Source organism: Antechinus flavipes, chromosome 4 (assembly GCF_016432865.1).
Source record: "Antechinus flavipes isolate AdamAnt ecotype Samford, QLD, Australia chromosome 4, AdamAnt_v2, whole genome shotgun sequence".
In the NCBI taxonomy this organism is placed as follows: Eukaryota; Metazoa; Chordata; class Mammalia; order Dasyuromorphia; family Dasyuridae; genus Antechinus; species Antechinus flavipes.
This window is the reverse complement of record NC_067401.1, coordinates 151,221,563-151,237,500: the sequence shown is the minus strand read 5'-3', so window position 1 is coordinate 151,237,500 and position 15,938 is coordinate 151,221,563. Positions and strand designations below refer to the sequence as shown.

The window sequence follows — 15,938 nt, the reverse complement described above, 5'->3', positions numbered from 1 at the left end:
TGTGTGCATTGTATATCTCTGGGTCTTTATACATATTGGAGCATGTAAATAAATACATGAGTGTCTTTTTGTATAGTGTGTAGGTGTTGTCTACATCTGGATAGCATACTAAACAGCACAGATATCATCTTGCTGACAAAACGTCCATATAGTCAAAAATATGGTTTTTCCAGTAGTAATGAATGACTGTGAGAGTTAGATTTTAAGGAAAGCTGAGAACCACAGAACTGACACTTTTGAATTGTGGTCCTGAAGAAGACTTTTGAGAGTCCCTTGGACAGCACAAAGAGCAAATCAGAAAATACTTAAAAAAATTAATTCAGGATATTTTCTGAAAGGTCAAATACTAAAGCTGAAACTTAAGTACTTTGGCTACATAATGACAAGATGGGACTCAATGGAAAAGACCCTGAAGTTGGGAAAGATTGAAAGCAAAAGGAAAAGGGATGGCAGAGAAAGAGATGGTTAGATAGTGTCATGAAATAATAAACATGAACTTAGATAGATTTCAAGAGATAATGAAAGACAAAAGGGTCTGGCAGGCTATGGTCCGTGGGGTTAGGAAGAGTTGGATAACAGAAACAATTGAAGGGCACAATAATAACAACAATAACAGCAGCAGGAACAACAATTTTACATTAGTGTTTGTATCTATCAGTTTTTATGGATCTCATAGCCAATGTCTGATTTGAATATTATGTCATTTTCAGATTCATTTGATGGCTAACAATGTCCATTTGGGAGGCTAGAAGTGCCAAGTCTTGCTGATTAATGTTAACATTAACTGCTTTGGTAATACTGTTATCTGGATAATATTCAAAAAAAGAGAGGTAGATTGGTAATATGGTATTGTGGATAGAGAACAGGACCCAGAAAGTTCTGACACTTGTTAACTGTATGACAGTGGGCAAGTCAATAATTTCCTTGGAGCCATATAAGAGGGGGATAACAATTATTATGTATTTTATTTCATATTATTAAAATTTTATAACTTGAGAGAGATAACTTATTTAAAGTATTTTGAAAATTTTAAGGGGGGACAGCTAGGTGATACAGTGAATAGAGCACCAGCCCTGAAGTCGGGAGGACCTGAGTTCAAATATGGCCTCAGATAATTAACACTTCCTAGATGTGTGACACTAGGCAAGTCACTCACTTGCCTCAGAAAAAAGAAAAAAAGAAAATTTTAAGGCATCAGCTTAACAGTCATTATTCTTATGATTATTGATTTTAAGTTGGCCAAAAATTAATTGACTAATACTAACATTAGACAATTTCACTGTCTGGCCAAAGAATAGAAAATACACATATATGCATGCAAACATACCTATTCACATATATGTAACTATTAGTGGGAGATACATACATACATGTGTACATGATCCTGTGTCTATCATATGCAAATAATTATCCACAGATAAGTGTATATTTGAGGGACTTCTTATTAAACTAATAATTTGTACTGTACTTGGTTATATATTATATATTGGTTTATATTATACATTTTAGCTGTTTCATATATAGAAGAGTTGGGCCCACATCATCTATTTCTAAAGTCAACTGGGGGTTCAAGAGATAGAGTGCTAGGATTGAAGTTAGGGAAATCTGAGTTCAAATTTAGCCTCACACACCAGTTGTATGATCTGGAGCCAACTCTCTTAATAATTGTCTCAATTTCCTCATCTGTAAAATGGATATGATAAAAATAGCACCTATCTTGCAGAGTTGTTATGAGGATTAAATGAGATAATGTTTATAAAAAGTGCTTAGCTTAGTGCCTGGCATATAGGTGCTATATAAGTGCTTATTCCCTTCCTTTATATTCCCCACAGTGCCTAGAACAGAGTTAGATTCATAGTAGGACTTTAAAAAAAAATCTTATTTTATGTATGGGGTGTATGTGTGTGCATATGGAAGTTTAAGTCTTAATGTTTGCCTGTGAAATTTCCATTCTTTAACACATTACCAGGCTGGTGGCTGCCCAACTATTTTTTGCCTCTTTTTCACTCCAATGCATGGGTGACATATGCTATAGGCACAGTGTTTGTTTTTCCCAGCTGCCACTGCCAAGTGTTTCAGGGTGATATTTCTCATGGTGTCATATGTCCTTATGGCTCTCTTGGCCAGATGCCTTCCTCGAACCTCTGGAGGGCAAGAAACCCCAGAACTGGCTCTGGTCTCCAACCAATTAAAGGTACCTTAGGAACTGAGGCTGGATGCTAGCAGTGGGAAATGAGTCTATTACAAACAGGCAACCTAGTCCAGTGGCTTGGCCCATTTCCTTTGTCTAGAGGTCTGAGAATGAAGAAAGCAATCAAGAATTTGACACAACTGCCTCAGTACTTGAGGCTATTTCTAAAAATGCCAGTATAGGAGAGAGGGGATAAAATTATAGGAATCAAAAGCCTGGGTTCTATTTTTTTTCCTAATTAATTCCAATATTATCTAATTAATTGCAATTAAAAAAAGTCTTTTCCAGCTCTAGATCTCCATACCTCTGATTCTTGTGTCTTCTCGCTTTCCTTTTCCCTCAGCTATTTTTGTTCAGGAGAAAATATTACATATTTACAGCTCTAGGGGAAGGGAGAAGTATGGCCTTTTGAATCTCTGGGCTTTGGGAAAGACACTTTTAGCTTCCTTATCTTTAAAATGGTGTCAATATTCTTTGCCCTACTTTTTTTGTGTAGTTAAAAGGCAATACTTCACATTTCTATAGTGATTTTTTAAAAGACTTGGTATTCCTCCTGTCTCACTCAGGCTGTTCATGGGCCCAAATCTTCTAATGATTAGCATGGAAGCTCTGCCTGCTTCATTTCTGACTTAGAATGGTTGATCTCTCCTTAGGCAGCAACCTCCTTACCACTCATTCCACCCCTTTATTCCTGGGGAGTTTATCAGATTAGTGTGGATACTCTGATTGTCTTTATGCTTACTGTAACTCAGAACTTCCTCAGCTATTTCCAGGAGAAAAGATTGCAAACACAAGCTTTCATGCTCAGCTTCTCCAGGGTTTTAAGTGAACAAAGCCCTGAAAAGTACATAACCCACAACAACAAATAGGTAGTATAAAATTATTATCTTATTATCTCCATTTTACAGGTGAGGAAGCTGAGATTTGCACACATAAACATATGGATACAGGTACATATTTATACAAGTACACACAATATACATGTATACAACATACATATTATATATCTATATATACTCTATATGCATATATATATCTATATATACTCTATATGCATATATATATATATATATATATATAATATATATATATACACATTCCTGTAATCTATATCTCCTCTAGGAAATGATTATTTTCAGTACAAGATATGAACTGGAATTTGCTGTAATGGATTTTAGTCTGTGTTATTACCCTAATTATTATCATTTTTAACCAAATAACATCTCTGAAGAGTCCCAAACTATTCATAGAAACCTCACTTAAAGCCTTTGGGAACACAGAATCATAGAATTTAGAGTTGGAAGAGAACTTAGAAATTATTTAGCACAACACTTCCCCCTCTGCTTTATAGAAAAGGAAGCTGAGATTAAAGAGAGGACATGATGTATCCCAAATCACTTATCTGGTAAGTGGTGAAGCTGGAATTTGATCCCAAATCTTCTGACTCAAAGCCATTGCTCTTTCCATAATGTTATGCTTCCTCTCCAATGTTTTTTTTTTCTTTGTCCCAGTTTTGAAAACTCTTTTTGAAGTGGGGTTCTCCTTGTTATGAAGAGATTTATGAAAAAAGTCCAGGAAGAACAAGTCCATCCCTCTCCCCTCTCCTCATAGCTGTAACTAGGATTATGGGGAGAAAACTAATTGGTTGTAAGTTAGAGAGAAGGTAGGGGAGTGAGAAAGAGGTTATAAGGCATTAGAAACCTAGATTTAGAACTGGAAGGAACCTCAGAGGTCAACTGGTCCAATTTCCTCATTTTACAGATGAGGAAACCAAGACTCAGGGAAGTCATTTGCCCAAAATTACACAGCTAGTAAATGCTGGAGCTGAAATTTGAAATTGTCTGGTGACCTTTTCACTAGAACACATAGCTTTATTTTATAGGTGCAAAAACTGAGAACTGGGTTAAAAGATTTGAAACAGAAGACAAGTTAATCTGAGTCTACTTGGCCTTAGAGGGCAAAACTTTGAGCAACAGGTAGAAGCTACAAAAAGATAGGCTTAGGAGAAACTTCCTAACAATGAGAACTTTCCTCAAGCTGAATGGCCTGTTGTGAGTTTCCCTTTCACTGACAGTCTTCAAGCAAATCTTGGATGATTGCTTCTTAAGCAGGTTTTAGAGGAGAATTTTTATAGTTGGACCTTTTACACTCTTCTTTCTTTAAGATCTTCAGAGCTTTGAGCTTCATACTATGATGAGAAATTGGAGGAAGACTTGAATGGAGAAACTGGATGAAGGCTTATAAAGAGAGATAAGAAAACTGAATGTAGCAGCTCAGGTTGAGGACAGATAGACCAAGAATGGAGATAGGGGTGGTGTGTAGGAGTGGAAGGTCCCAAGAATTGGTTGAGAGAGAGGTAAAGTGCTCTCTCTACCCTCTGTATAAGAATTGGGTTAATTCATCTTCTATATGACAGTCTTTCAAATATTCTTTTTTTTTCTTCAAATATTTTAAGACAGCACTCCTCCTGGTTCTACCTCTTACTGGCTAGTATGTTGTTCATAGTCACATCTGATTCTTTATGACTCCATCTGGGGTTTTCTTGGCAGAGATACTAGATTGATTTTACACACACACATACATACACAAATACATACATATACATACACATATACACACATATATAGAAATAGCTGCTGTTTTCTTGTCCACCTTATTTTATAGATGGGGAAACTCAGGTACAGAGTAAAGTGACTTGCCATGGGTCACACAGGTAGTAAATTTCTGAGATCAAATTTGAATTCAGGATGATGATGCTTCCTGACTCAAAAACTGATATTCTCTATTCACCGAGCCACTTTATGTGAACCTAGACAAATCATTTCACCTTTAGCAAAGCTCATCTAGACAGTACATTGTACACTGGGGGGTAGAGGTGTGGGGTGTCCATCCCCCAATCTAGGACAGAAGACACTGAAAAGTTTTTTACAGCTAAAGCCCTGCTGGTCATTCTGTAGATTGCTAAGGTCTTTCTTTATTTGTTTGGTTTCCTGTATTCTGTTGAAGAACGTTATATGTACCTTATAGCCTTGGATGTCACCATTCTGTGCCTCTAGTGGAGGGGGTTCCCATGTCACATCTAGCTGTGTGGCTGTGGCACCATGGACAGCTACATTTTGTGGCGGAGCAGTAGGCACTAGAAGATGAAGAGGAAAAAAATAAGGCTGATTGTGTGTGTGTGTGTGTGTGTGTGTGTGTGTGTGTGTGTGCTAGAGCAGGTGGAAGGGCAGCCCAGGCGAGTAGGGTCTCCATACTGCAATATCTTTTCCAGTGGCCTTAAAAGGTGGCTGGGAGAGGACCAAGGAAAATCTGGCATGGAAATGTGTGCAGTGGTAGATGCTAGGAGGAAAAGGTGTTACGGGGAGAAATGTCATATCACTTTACTCACCTGCCTCTCCAACGAACACTTCCTGGGGTGAACTGGATGGTCCCTCCCCCACAGCATTGTAGACACTCATCCGGATCTCATAGCGTTTGTGCTTACTTAGATCTGGTGGGGAGGAGGGGAATAGGAAGAGGACACAGAGAGAAGTTACTGTGAAGGTGAGGGTGTATGTATGGGACAGGGATGAGGGGGTGCATGCTCTGGTCATTCAGGGAAGGAGTTCGGCTTGGGTAGAGATGAGAAAGGGGCTGGCTTGTTGTTCTGCACACTGATAGAAGAAGTTAAAGGGTGAAAGCAATACTGGGGTGGGGGTCCATTTCTGCTTCATGCAACTGCCTTCCCTCTCTCTGGACACACTTTTGCTTTGCATCCTACTACTATTGCTTCTATTATTCCACTGCAGCATCTATTTTAAAAGTTCAAATTCTTCCCCAACATGCTGATAAATGTTTAACAACTGAACTGGGATGGGGAAGAAGATTACACATTTTAAAATATAATTTGCATTTTAACATTTTCTCTATCATTTTCTTAAGCCTTGGCAATAAATGAAACAATAAAACAACCCTGATTTGTGGTATTTGCCAATTTTCTTTCTTTCTTTCTTTCTCTTAGGCAATTGGAGTTAAGTGACTTGCCCAGGGACACACAGCTAGGATGTGTTAAGTGTCTGAGGTCCAATTTGAACTCAGGTCCCCCTGACTGGCCAGTACTCTATTCACTGTGCCATCTAGCTTCTTCTTTGCCAATTTTCAATGTGTAAATGTTCACTCTGAAAATTTAATAATTAGCTTTCAAAGGCTCTTTTTCCCCCATACCCCTGCCCAACTACTCCTTATGTGTCTTCTGTCCCCCTCCTACAGAGCTGCCAAAATTTGAATCTCAATCTTTTCTCCTTATTCTTTGTACACTGTTGTATATATACATTGTTGGATAGCTTTCCTAGATAGAAAATGTGAACAGGTCCTAACCGTAACACTTTTTTTTAAAAGAACAATAACAACAACAACAACAACAAGTAAAGGTAGATCTCAGAGGAAGAATGAAAATTTTCCTGAAACTAGAGACCATCCCCTCTAAACTTTCCCATTCAGGTTCTTGCCACTTTTTGCCTTCAGAAGTCACTGCTGCCTTTCCCATTAGAAAGTGGGAAAAGGAGCGTGAAGAGGTACGGAGAATTTCTGGACTCTGATGTGGTACAGAATGAACAAATCATAAGGCAGAGGATCTTAACTTTGGTCCCTTGGAGCCTCAAGGAGACTGTGGATAGATTTTAGGAGGGTAAAAAGCATTTTTTCCCCCTAATCTCTAATTAAAAGTTAGCATTTCCTTCAATTATTAAAAAAGGCATTATTCTGAGAAGGGATCCATAGACTCAACCAAAGGGATTCAGGTCACACAAAAATGATGAGAAACTCAAGGCCAATACATGAGACTTGTACCAGGGAAGTCAGAAAGTCCCTTTGAAAAATGATATTCTTAAAAGCAGCTCAAGACTTTGCAAGCCCCTTGCTCAGTGTGGGTTCATATGTATGATAACAGCACATAGTATACAAGATTCCCAACCTCCAATCTCCTTGATCTCTCTCCTCCTATCTTACTAGTGGATAGTGTGTGTGTGTGTGTGTGTGTGTGTGTGTGTGTGTGTGTGCGTGTGTGTATGCATATGCACACATACACATATGTATATATGTGTATATATATATTAGTTCATACTTGGTGGGAAGGACTAGAGGAGAATATCCATGATAAAACAAATATCCAGTGGGTTTGAAGTTGCTGATTTTTCTTTTTGTTGGGAAAAGGCATGGTCGTGTGTGGTGATAGAAATGAGCTGGGGTATGGTTTGCTAGCTGTAGCATTCTGGTGGCTTCTTCCTTAGCTCCATTTCTCTGCAATAGGTTAACACTTTAAGTCTTAGCAATATCCATCCCCCCATAACATGTCATGCCTTTGGTTTTTTTCCACAGTTGTTTCTGGACATACTGAACTACGGTCCCCATAATGAATCCTCCCTCTCTAGCAGTGAAAAAACCGTCAGACAGAGTGATTTCATCTGAATGTATGCAACATTTTGCACCTTTATACTCTCATGTCTCCATCAAAAGAAAGCTGTTTCTACTCTATATTCTTTCTTCAACTCAGGAATCAATTTGGACAGTGGACATCTTGTTTCAGAAGCCCTAGCCCTTGCCCAATAATAGAAGAACACCCACTGGGGAAAGGGGGCTGTTAATTTAGAGGTCAGATGAAGAAACAAGGAGACTTACTGTCCAGTTCATATTGCGTGAGGCTGGGTCGGCTCAGGTTCCGCACAGCATACATAGCTGTTGGCAGGTGTGGGGAGGCAGGGAGGAGGGGCAGAAGGGATAGAGTACATGGAAGTTAGCACACACACGCACATCAAACATTTTACAGAGAGAAACTAATGATTTTGACACTATTAGGGGGAAATGGGAGAAAGACAGCTACTAAGGGAAGTTAAAGATTTTAGTGGAAGTGAGAGAGGAATGAGCATGTAGACACCAGATCAGCAGCCAGAATCAGTGGCAAGTGAGGAGAAAGCTATGATGAAAGCACTTATCACAGGGTTAAGATTCTGGGCCCAGAGGATCCTCAAATACTCCCTGATTTTGTCTCAGATGATTTGCCTCATATCACAACCAAGTTGATTGATTATTATCTTTCATTCTCAAAAAGGACCAAAATGACCTCACTATGTTGGGATCAAGATAGAGTGTCCAACTCTGGCTAATCAGACAAGCTCTGAGGGTTCTCCCACAAGTCAGGACTAAGTGAATATGATAGTTGGATTCTTCTGACTCTAAAACTATTCAGATTCTACCTTAACCTTTTCTCATGGATCTCTATATGTTTTACAGATAGAATCAAGGAAGTAGAAGTATCAACTCTCAGGGGTCTAAGACTGCAATCACCAGGCTACATGGACATTATGTGGTTTTAGATAACTAGAAAAAAAGGCAGGGGTGGGTGTAGGATTTTGGGAAAGAGAATATACACATAAATATACCTATATTGTGAACATTTATAATGCATGTATATGATATAATTATAAAAATGAGACTCTTTTTTTTTGCATGGTTTGTGAAAATAGTTGCATTCATTACTTCTTGGCTAAGTCATATATGAACACTTAGAAAAATCCATATGATGATTCCCTTTTGCTTATTCTGAGGTTATAGCCCCCTAGTAATTCAATCTCAATCAATCTCTCTCTCTCTCTCTCTCTCTCTCTCTCTCTCTCTCTCTCTCTCTCTCTCTCTCATTTGTTTTGTTTTTGCTGAGGCAATTGGGCTAAAGTGACTTGCCCAGGGTCACACAACTAAGAAATATTAAGTGTCTGAGATCATATTTGAACTCAGATCCTCCTGACTTCAGGGCTGGTGCTCTATCCACTGCGCCACCTAGCTGTGGTGTAATAAACAGGTATACAACAAAATTATTGCAATCTTCTTTTAACACAGATGCAATCAGCTTCCTGAAGCAAATAAGCACAGGGTCTGGGATTTCACAGGTATAGGGAAGTTCCATTTCCCAGTGTCCTCCATGATTATAATAGGTAAGTCTTAGGGAATTGGCTAAGTCATAAACAGATTAAATGACTTGCCCAACACAACCCAATTAGTCAGTGTCTGAGGCAGGATTTGAACCCAATTGTTTCCTATACTAGGTTGCCCAAGACTGTCCTGTTATAATAATAGAGCCCACTTCATAGGATTATTTTGAGAATCAAATGTAAATGTAAAGTCCTCTGCAAATGTTAAAGTGTAATATAAATGTGAGCTATGTTACTCCTCATTATAAAGGGCTTACTACATCTATTCATCCATTCATCTTTATATCTATTTAAATATCTAACTATTCTATCTATTCATCTATTTATCATTTCTGGCTAAATAGCTTTATATATCTTTACATTTCTATATCATTTTTTGCTAATTTATGATCATCTATATATATATACATCTAAAATTTATTTCCAAGTCTATTATATATCAATCTATTTCTATCTCTAATTATCTGTCCCTAATTAACTATTTTGTCTAATTATCTATATCTATCTCAATTCAACATCTCTGAGTAATTATTTTTCTGTCTACCTATCTCTATTTTATCTATCATCTCTATTATATATTTGTCTAATTGTCTATATTATCTATCTGTATGTCTCTCTAGTTATCTTTCTAGCTTTGATTACCTATACTAATTATTTATGTTATTTCTAATTATTTTTCTATATCTGTGTCTATTGCTTTTGAATTCTTTATCTGTCATCTTTGACTAATTATCTTTATATTCATCTAATAGTTTATATCTTTCTATGTCTATTATCTATCAATATATCTACTCCTAATTATCTGTTTTTAATCTATCTTTGTCTAATCATCTATCCTTATCTCTAACATCTTTAATTGTTTTCTATATCTTTGCTTATCTCTATCATTTCTGACTATTTTTCTATATATCTCTTTTATCTATCATCTCTTTCTATACATATATATGCCTATCTATCTATTTGTTTTCTATCTTTATCTCTGTCTAGTTATCTATTTTTGATGATGTATCTCAAATTATCTACATAATATCTAATTATTTTTCTATATCTGTATATTGATTTCTAATGATCATTCTTCTCTGGGTATGTCTCTTTGTGCCTATATGACTGTCTCTCTGTCTTTGTCAGTATGTTTATTTTCATGTCTCTCTCTGTGTCATCTACGTTTGTCTATTCTCCCCTTGCATTCTTCTTTTAATCTCTCCTTGTGGTATGGAGGCAATCCTGAATTTTCAAAGGTTATGTAAGCTCTGGCACATCCTACCAAATCAGAAGGGATTTGAGAGGGAGTCTGTTGATGTACTCCTGCTATTTGAGGACTAGCCTAGCTAAGTTCAGAGATGCTCAATACCAGTTTGGATGCAGGGTGATAAATACTTTGGCTATAGGACTGTTGAAGGTCTCCTATGAAGTTGTAGAGTGGTTGCAATCGATCTTGATGGAGGTGATACCCACATCAATGAGGTGACAGATTTGTTAGAATGTCAGTTCCTTGAGAGCAGAGATTGTTTCATTCTTTGCCTTTCTATCTATCTTCTGTGCCTACTATAGTACTTGATACTTACATATGTACTTATATATGTACTTAATGTTTGTTAATTGATTTTTTTTGCTTCAGTTGTTTTCAATAGTGTTTGACTCTTTGTGATACCTACCATTTGGGGTTTTCCTGACAAAGATGCTGGAGTGGCTTGCCATTTCCTTTTCCAGCTCATTTTATAGATGAGGAAATTGAGGCAGAGTGAAGAAACTTGTGCAGGATCATACAGCTAGTAAGTTTCTGAGGCTGGATTTAAATTCAAGAACATGGATCTTCTTGATTCCAGGCTTGGCACTATATTCACTGAGCCACTTAGTAGTCCCTTGTTGATTGATTCTTCAAGTATTAAGTTACGTGTGTGTATGTGTGTGTGTGTGTGTGTGTGTGTGTGTGTGTGAGAGAGAGAGAGAGAGAGAGAGAGAGAAGAGAGAGAGAGAAAGAGAGAAAGAAAAGAGAGAGAGAGAGAGAAAGAGAGAGAGAAAGAGACAAAGAGAGACAGAGAGGGGAGAGGTGGGGCAGGCCCCTATTTTACTGGGGGTCAGGCAGAAAAGCAAAGTCGGACTTTGTAAAGATAGAGAATGATGTTTAAACATGGTGATAGGGTTTCTTATGATCGAACCATTCTTTTAAGATCCAATTTATCTGCTAGACTGAATTTTGCTGACTTTCTAGGATACTTTATCTGCTTTAAAACTTTTCCCCCAAATGTAAAGAGCCAAACTCTGGGGAGAGGGATGCACATGAATAGGTTGGTTTTAATCGCAAGAACACACAATAAACAAGAAGGATATCCTGGCCTTACTGACCCTGAACAAGAGCATGAGACAGGATGGAGGAAAGAAGGGTCTGAAACTACTGTCTGATAGTGGAGAGGAAAAAAGGGTTTCAAGGCTATCAGATGGCTGAAGGATTGTCTTCTACAGACCAGGCAATGCAGGGATGAGACAGAGCTTGAGGATAGGATGCCAGACACCACGGGAGTCTTGCTGGGTTTGGATGGCATCTTTTCACACCTCTTCCCTTCTTCCCTCCTCCCTTCTCTCCTGCATCCCAAATCCCCATTTCCTCCCTTTCCTAAGCCTCTGTACTCACAGGTGAGCTCAGCCCATTTGGTATTGGGATTATTGATGTTTCTCATGGTGAAGCCCCGCAAGCCTTCATAGAGCAGCTCTCGATAACGGATCCGGAAGCCCAGCAGTATCCCATTGATTTTATCTTCAGCTGGTGGCTGGAGATGGAGGGAACCCAAGGGAGAGATATTCCAAATCACAAACATGTAAAATGACATTTTACTTTCCTAAGCACAAGTCTGTTTCACCTTCCCCTCACCACAATCTCTAGTAGCTCCCTATTACCTGCAGGTTCAAACATTAAATTTGGTTTGGCTTTTAAAGACTTTCATAAACTGTTCCCTTCCTACCTTATCATTCTTATTTTATTTCCCTCTAGGTACTCTGTAATCTTGGGACACTACCCTCCTTGAGATTCATCACACAACTCTCAACTATGTATTTTCTTTGACTGTCCCTCATGCCTAGAATTCCCTCCCTTGTTATCTCTGTCTTTTGGCTTCCTTCATGTCTCAACTAAAACCCTACTTTGTATAAGAAATCCTTTTCCCTTAATGCTAATGGCTCCCTTCTGAAATTACCTCCAAAATACCCTGTCTATATCTTGTGTGCACATAGTCATTTTCATGTTGTCTCTCCCATTAGAAGGTGAGAGCTCCTTGGTGTAAAGACTGTTTTTGCCTTTCTTGGCACCCCCAGAGCATAGTAAGTTCTTAATAAATGCCTAGTTCCTGACATATACTTATAGTATACCCTTCTCTATTATTTGTTTGCTCTTTCAAATATATGTCTTTTATACCCACTGGGTGTGCTGGTAAATATTTAACAACTGGGTGGTGGCAGTAGGAGAAAGTATTCAAGCAAGACAGACACCACCTGCATTATAAACATTTTCTCCCCTCATTTTTTTAAGTCTAGGCAACCAACAAAACAAAATTCTGAGGGTAAAAATTAAATAATTGGCTATCTCCATTGGTATAAGACAGTGTAAGCTGGATCCAGTTTAACCCTCTTTTCTTGAGAGGTGACAATTGGGGCAACTGTATAGTGTAGATTGCAGGAGTCCTCAAACTTTTTAAATAGGGGGCCAGTTCACTGTCCCTCAGACTGTTGGAGGGCTGGACTGTAGTCAAAACAAAAACTTTGTTTTGTGGGCCTTTAAATAAAGAAACTTCATAGCCCTGGGTGAGGGGGATAAATGTTCTCAGCTGCTGCATTGGACCCCTGGAGATAATAGGGCACTGGCCCTGTAATCAGGAGTTCAAATCTGGCCTCAGACAATTACTTGCTGTGTGATCCTGGACAAGTTACTTAACCCCAATTGATTTTTTTTTTTAAAGGATGATAGTCATCTGTTGTTGGGATGGAAGTCCTGGAGTGGAAGAGAGAGAGAAATTGGAAGGAACACTGGATTTGAAAGAAGACTTGGTTTTGAGTTTTGATGTTAATACTTATTAGTTTTTTGACTTTAGATAACCACCCCTCTGAAATTTAGATTCCTCATCTGCAAAATGGGCAATATTAGCCTTGTACTATTTACTTAGAGTTGTTGGGATGAAAGTCACTTAGTCAACATACATTTCTTAAGTACCTATTATGTGCCAGGACCTACACTAAGCATTGGAGAAACCAAGGGAAAAAAAACCCTGCCTTGAAGAAATTTTCATTCTAATGAGGGACACAACAAGCAATCAGCTAGGTATACAGGAAATAGTCTATGTAAAGGGAGGCAATGTTAAAGGGAACGTTATGGCAGCTGGGGAGGGATAAGTAGGGATGGAAACCAGAAATGACTTCCTACAGCAAATGGGATTTGAGTTGAGTTTTAAAGAATGCCATGAAAGGCTATAAACAGTAAAATGCCTTATAAATTTGAACTATGGTATACAGTTCCCTACTGTTATAATGTTTTAACAGCGGATTTATCTGCTCTAAGAAAATAAAAATAATACAGTTTTTAAAAGTCAAGTCAATAAGTATTTATTAAATGCTTACTATGAGTTAGGCACTGTGCTAAAAACAAATAATCCTCACTCTCAAAACAACAACAACAAAAACTCTCACAAAAAGAGGCAGCATGATGTTGGAGGTAGAGGAAAAGCTTCTGACACATGCGCTAGCTTCAGAGCCACAAAGATTGGGGTTTGTGTCTTGACTTTGTGACATACTGGCTTTGTGTGACCTTGTACAAGTCACTTAACTGCTTAATAAGCATTTATATAATATAAAATATAATTTACATAACAAAGATGAGATAATAACCATCTATAATAAAGCTTTGAGGTTTAAAAGCACTTTACAAATATTATTTTGTTTTGTCTTTATAACCTTGGGAGGCAGGTAATATTATCTTCATTTTACAAATGAAGAAACTGAGGCAGACAGAGTTTTTTTTTAAAGTGACTTGCTCATGGTCACATTGCTAGTATCTGAGGCAAGATCTGAACTCTGGTTTTCCTGACTCTAAGTCTAATCCTATCTGCTGTACCACCTAGCTAGTGTGTCTACAAGTTGAGAAGAAGGTACTGACCTGTATTGGGAGAAAGAGTTTCCTTATTTTTAGGAGCTCTTCCTACTCTCTCACTCCGATACTGATGAAATCATAGGCTCAGTTCCTATCTTTTTATATCTATTACTCTTTCTTCCTAAGATCCCTATGAGGTAGAGAGGGTCAAGTATTATTATTATTATTATTTATTACTTTCCATTTAACAATGGGAGACGCTTAGGCTTAGAGAAAGATAGAGCAAGCTAGTAATGGATCCAGAAACCCAATTCTTTTTAATAGATGCTATTGCCTTTCTTTCACGCTTGGTGCCATCTTCCTTACAACTGTTGATCCCTCATTCTAAACTCAATGGCCCAACTCTCCTTGGAGTTTCTGGGAAGCTGTGACAGACAGTTCCTTGAATTTTCAAGAGCTGATGAACACACACACACACACACACACACACACACACACACACACACACACACACATTCTCTTTGTCTTCCTTTTCTTTGCTTACAGCTCGATCCACAGGGACTTTATGTCTAGGCTAGGATAGTGGAAAGGCTTAGGGAAAAATGATACCAAATTTATGGAACCTGCTACAATGGTTCTTGCTTTAATTAGCCCTCTAATTGCCTCTCAGCCTGCTGGTGGGGTGTTCATGCTCTCTGCTATCCTACTGTTCTGATTTTAAGTTGCAGCATTGAAGGAAAGAGGGAATTTTTATTCAAAGAGCTCTCAGATATCATAAAAACTCATAAAATTTAGACTAGCTGCTCCCTGCCTTGGGCTAGGGTCAGAGTGGGAACACTTTCCATAGCTGGGATAGTTGGTTAAGGGAAGAGTCCTCATTACTGGAGGGCAAGTTGCCTCTTTTGCCTTTAGTTCTCTCCCCATTATCAGTCCCAGAGCAATGAAAACTAGCATCCCCTTTTCTTCCTCTCTTTCTCTCCTTTTGACCAGGGTTTGTCCCAGAGCCCAACCAGAATAGTTGGCTGAAAAGAGAAATTCATACCCCTCCCACTTTATTGTTCCCTTCCATGTTCTCCCTCTGTCCCAGGGTTCTCCCTCTGTCCCAGGCCATCCCAGAACTTTCGCAGAATTCCAGGTGATAGGAAGGCAGGAAAAATTGTTGCCAACAACAGACTTCTCTACTTTTTCTCCTCTATTTCCCATGCTGCCTGACTATTCACAGAGATTTCCATGAGATGAAAACCAACAACTCTATTCTTTCTGATGAGATGAGAGAATATTAGGCTTATTACGTGCTCTGTCTTCACACCTTGCAGGCTTGTAGAACTGCCATCTTAACTACTTCTATAACCTAAGGACTTCTGGGCTTTGCCATCTACCTCTCTTCTGCACCCTTAGGATTTCAGGACCTTTCTGTTTGTCTTATAGTCAGATTCCCCCCTTTTTGTTTTTTAAATTATTCCCCCCCTAACTCCAATTTTATATATGTAAAGAAAATTTTTTTCATTTTTTTCCCTGAGGCAATTGGGGTTAAGTGACTTGCCCAGGGTCACACAGCTAAGAAGTGTTAAGTGTTTGAGGCTGGATTTGAATTCAGGTCCTCCTGACTTTAGGGCCAGTGCTCTATCCACTGTGCTATCTAGCTGTCCCTTTAGCATTCATTTTTACAAGCATTTGAGTTTCAATTTTTTCTTCCTTCCACTCTCCCCTC

The 15,938-nt window shown here is 38.4% G+C and overlaps 1 protein-coding gene across 1 annotated transcript in view; it reads right to left on the bottom strand.

Annotated features, from left to right (window-relative positions):
• The window catches only part of SDK2 (sidekick cell adhesion molecule 2), a 165,900-nt gene that overhangs the window by 52,751 nt on the left and 97,211 nt on the right, over positions 1-15,938 (bottom strand). Inside the window, 4 exon segments of the mRNA XM_051995180.1 lie at positions 5,212-5,327; positions 5,580-5,681; positions 7,847-7,903; positions 11,786-11,921. Coding sequence (XP_051851140.1) covers positions 5,212-5,327; positions 5,580-5,681; positions 7,847-7,903; positions 11,786-11,921 — 411 coding nt within the window.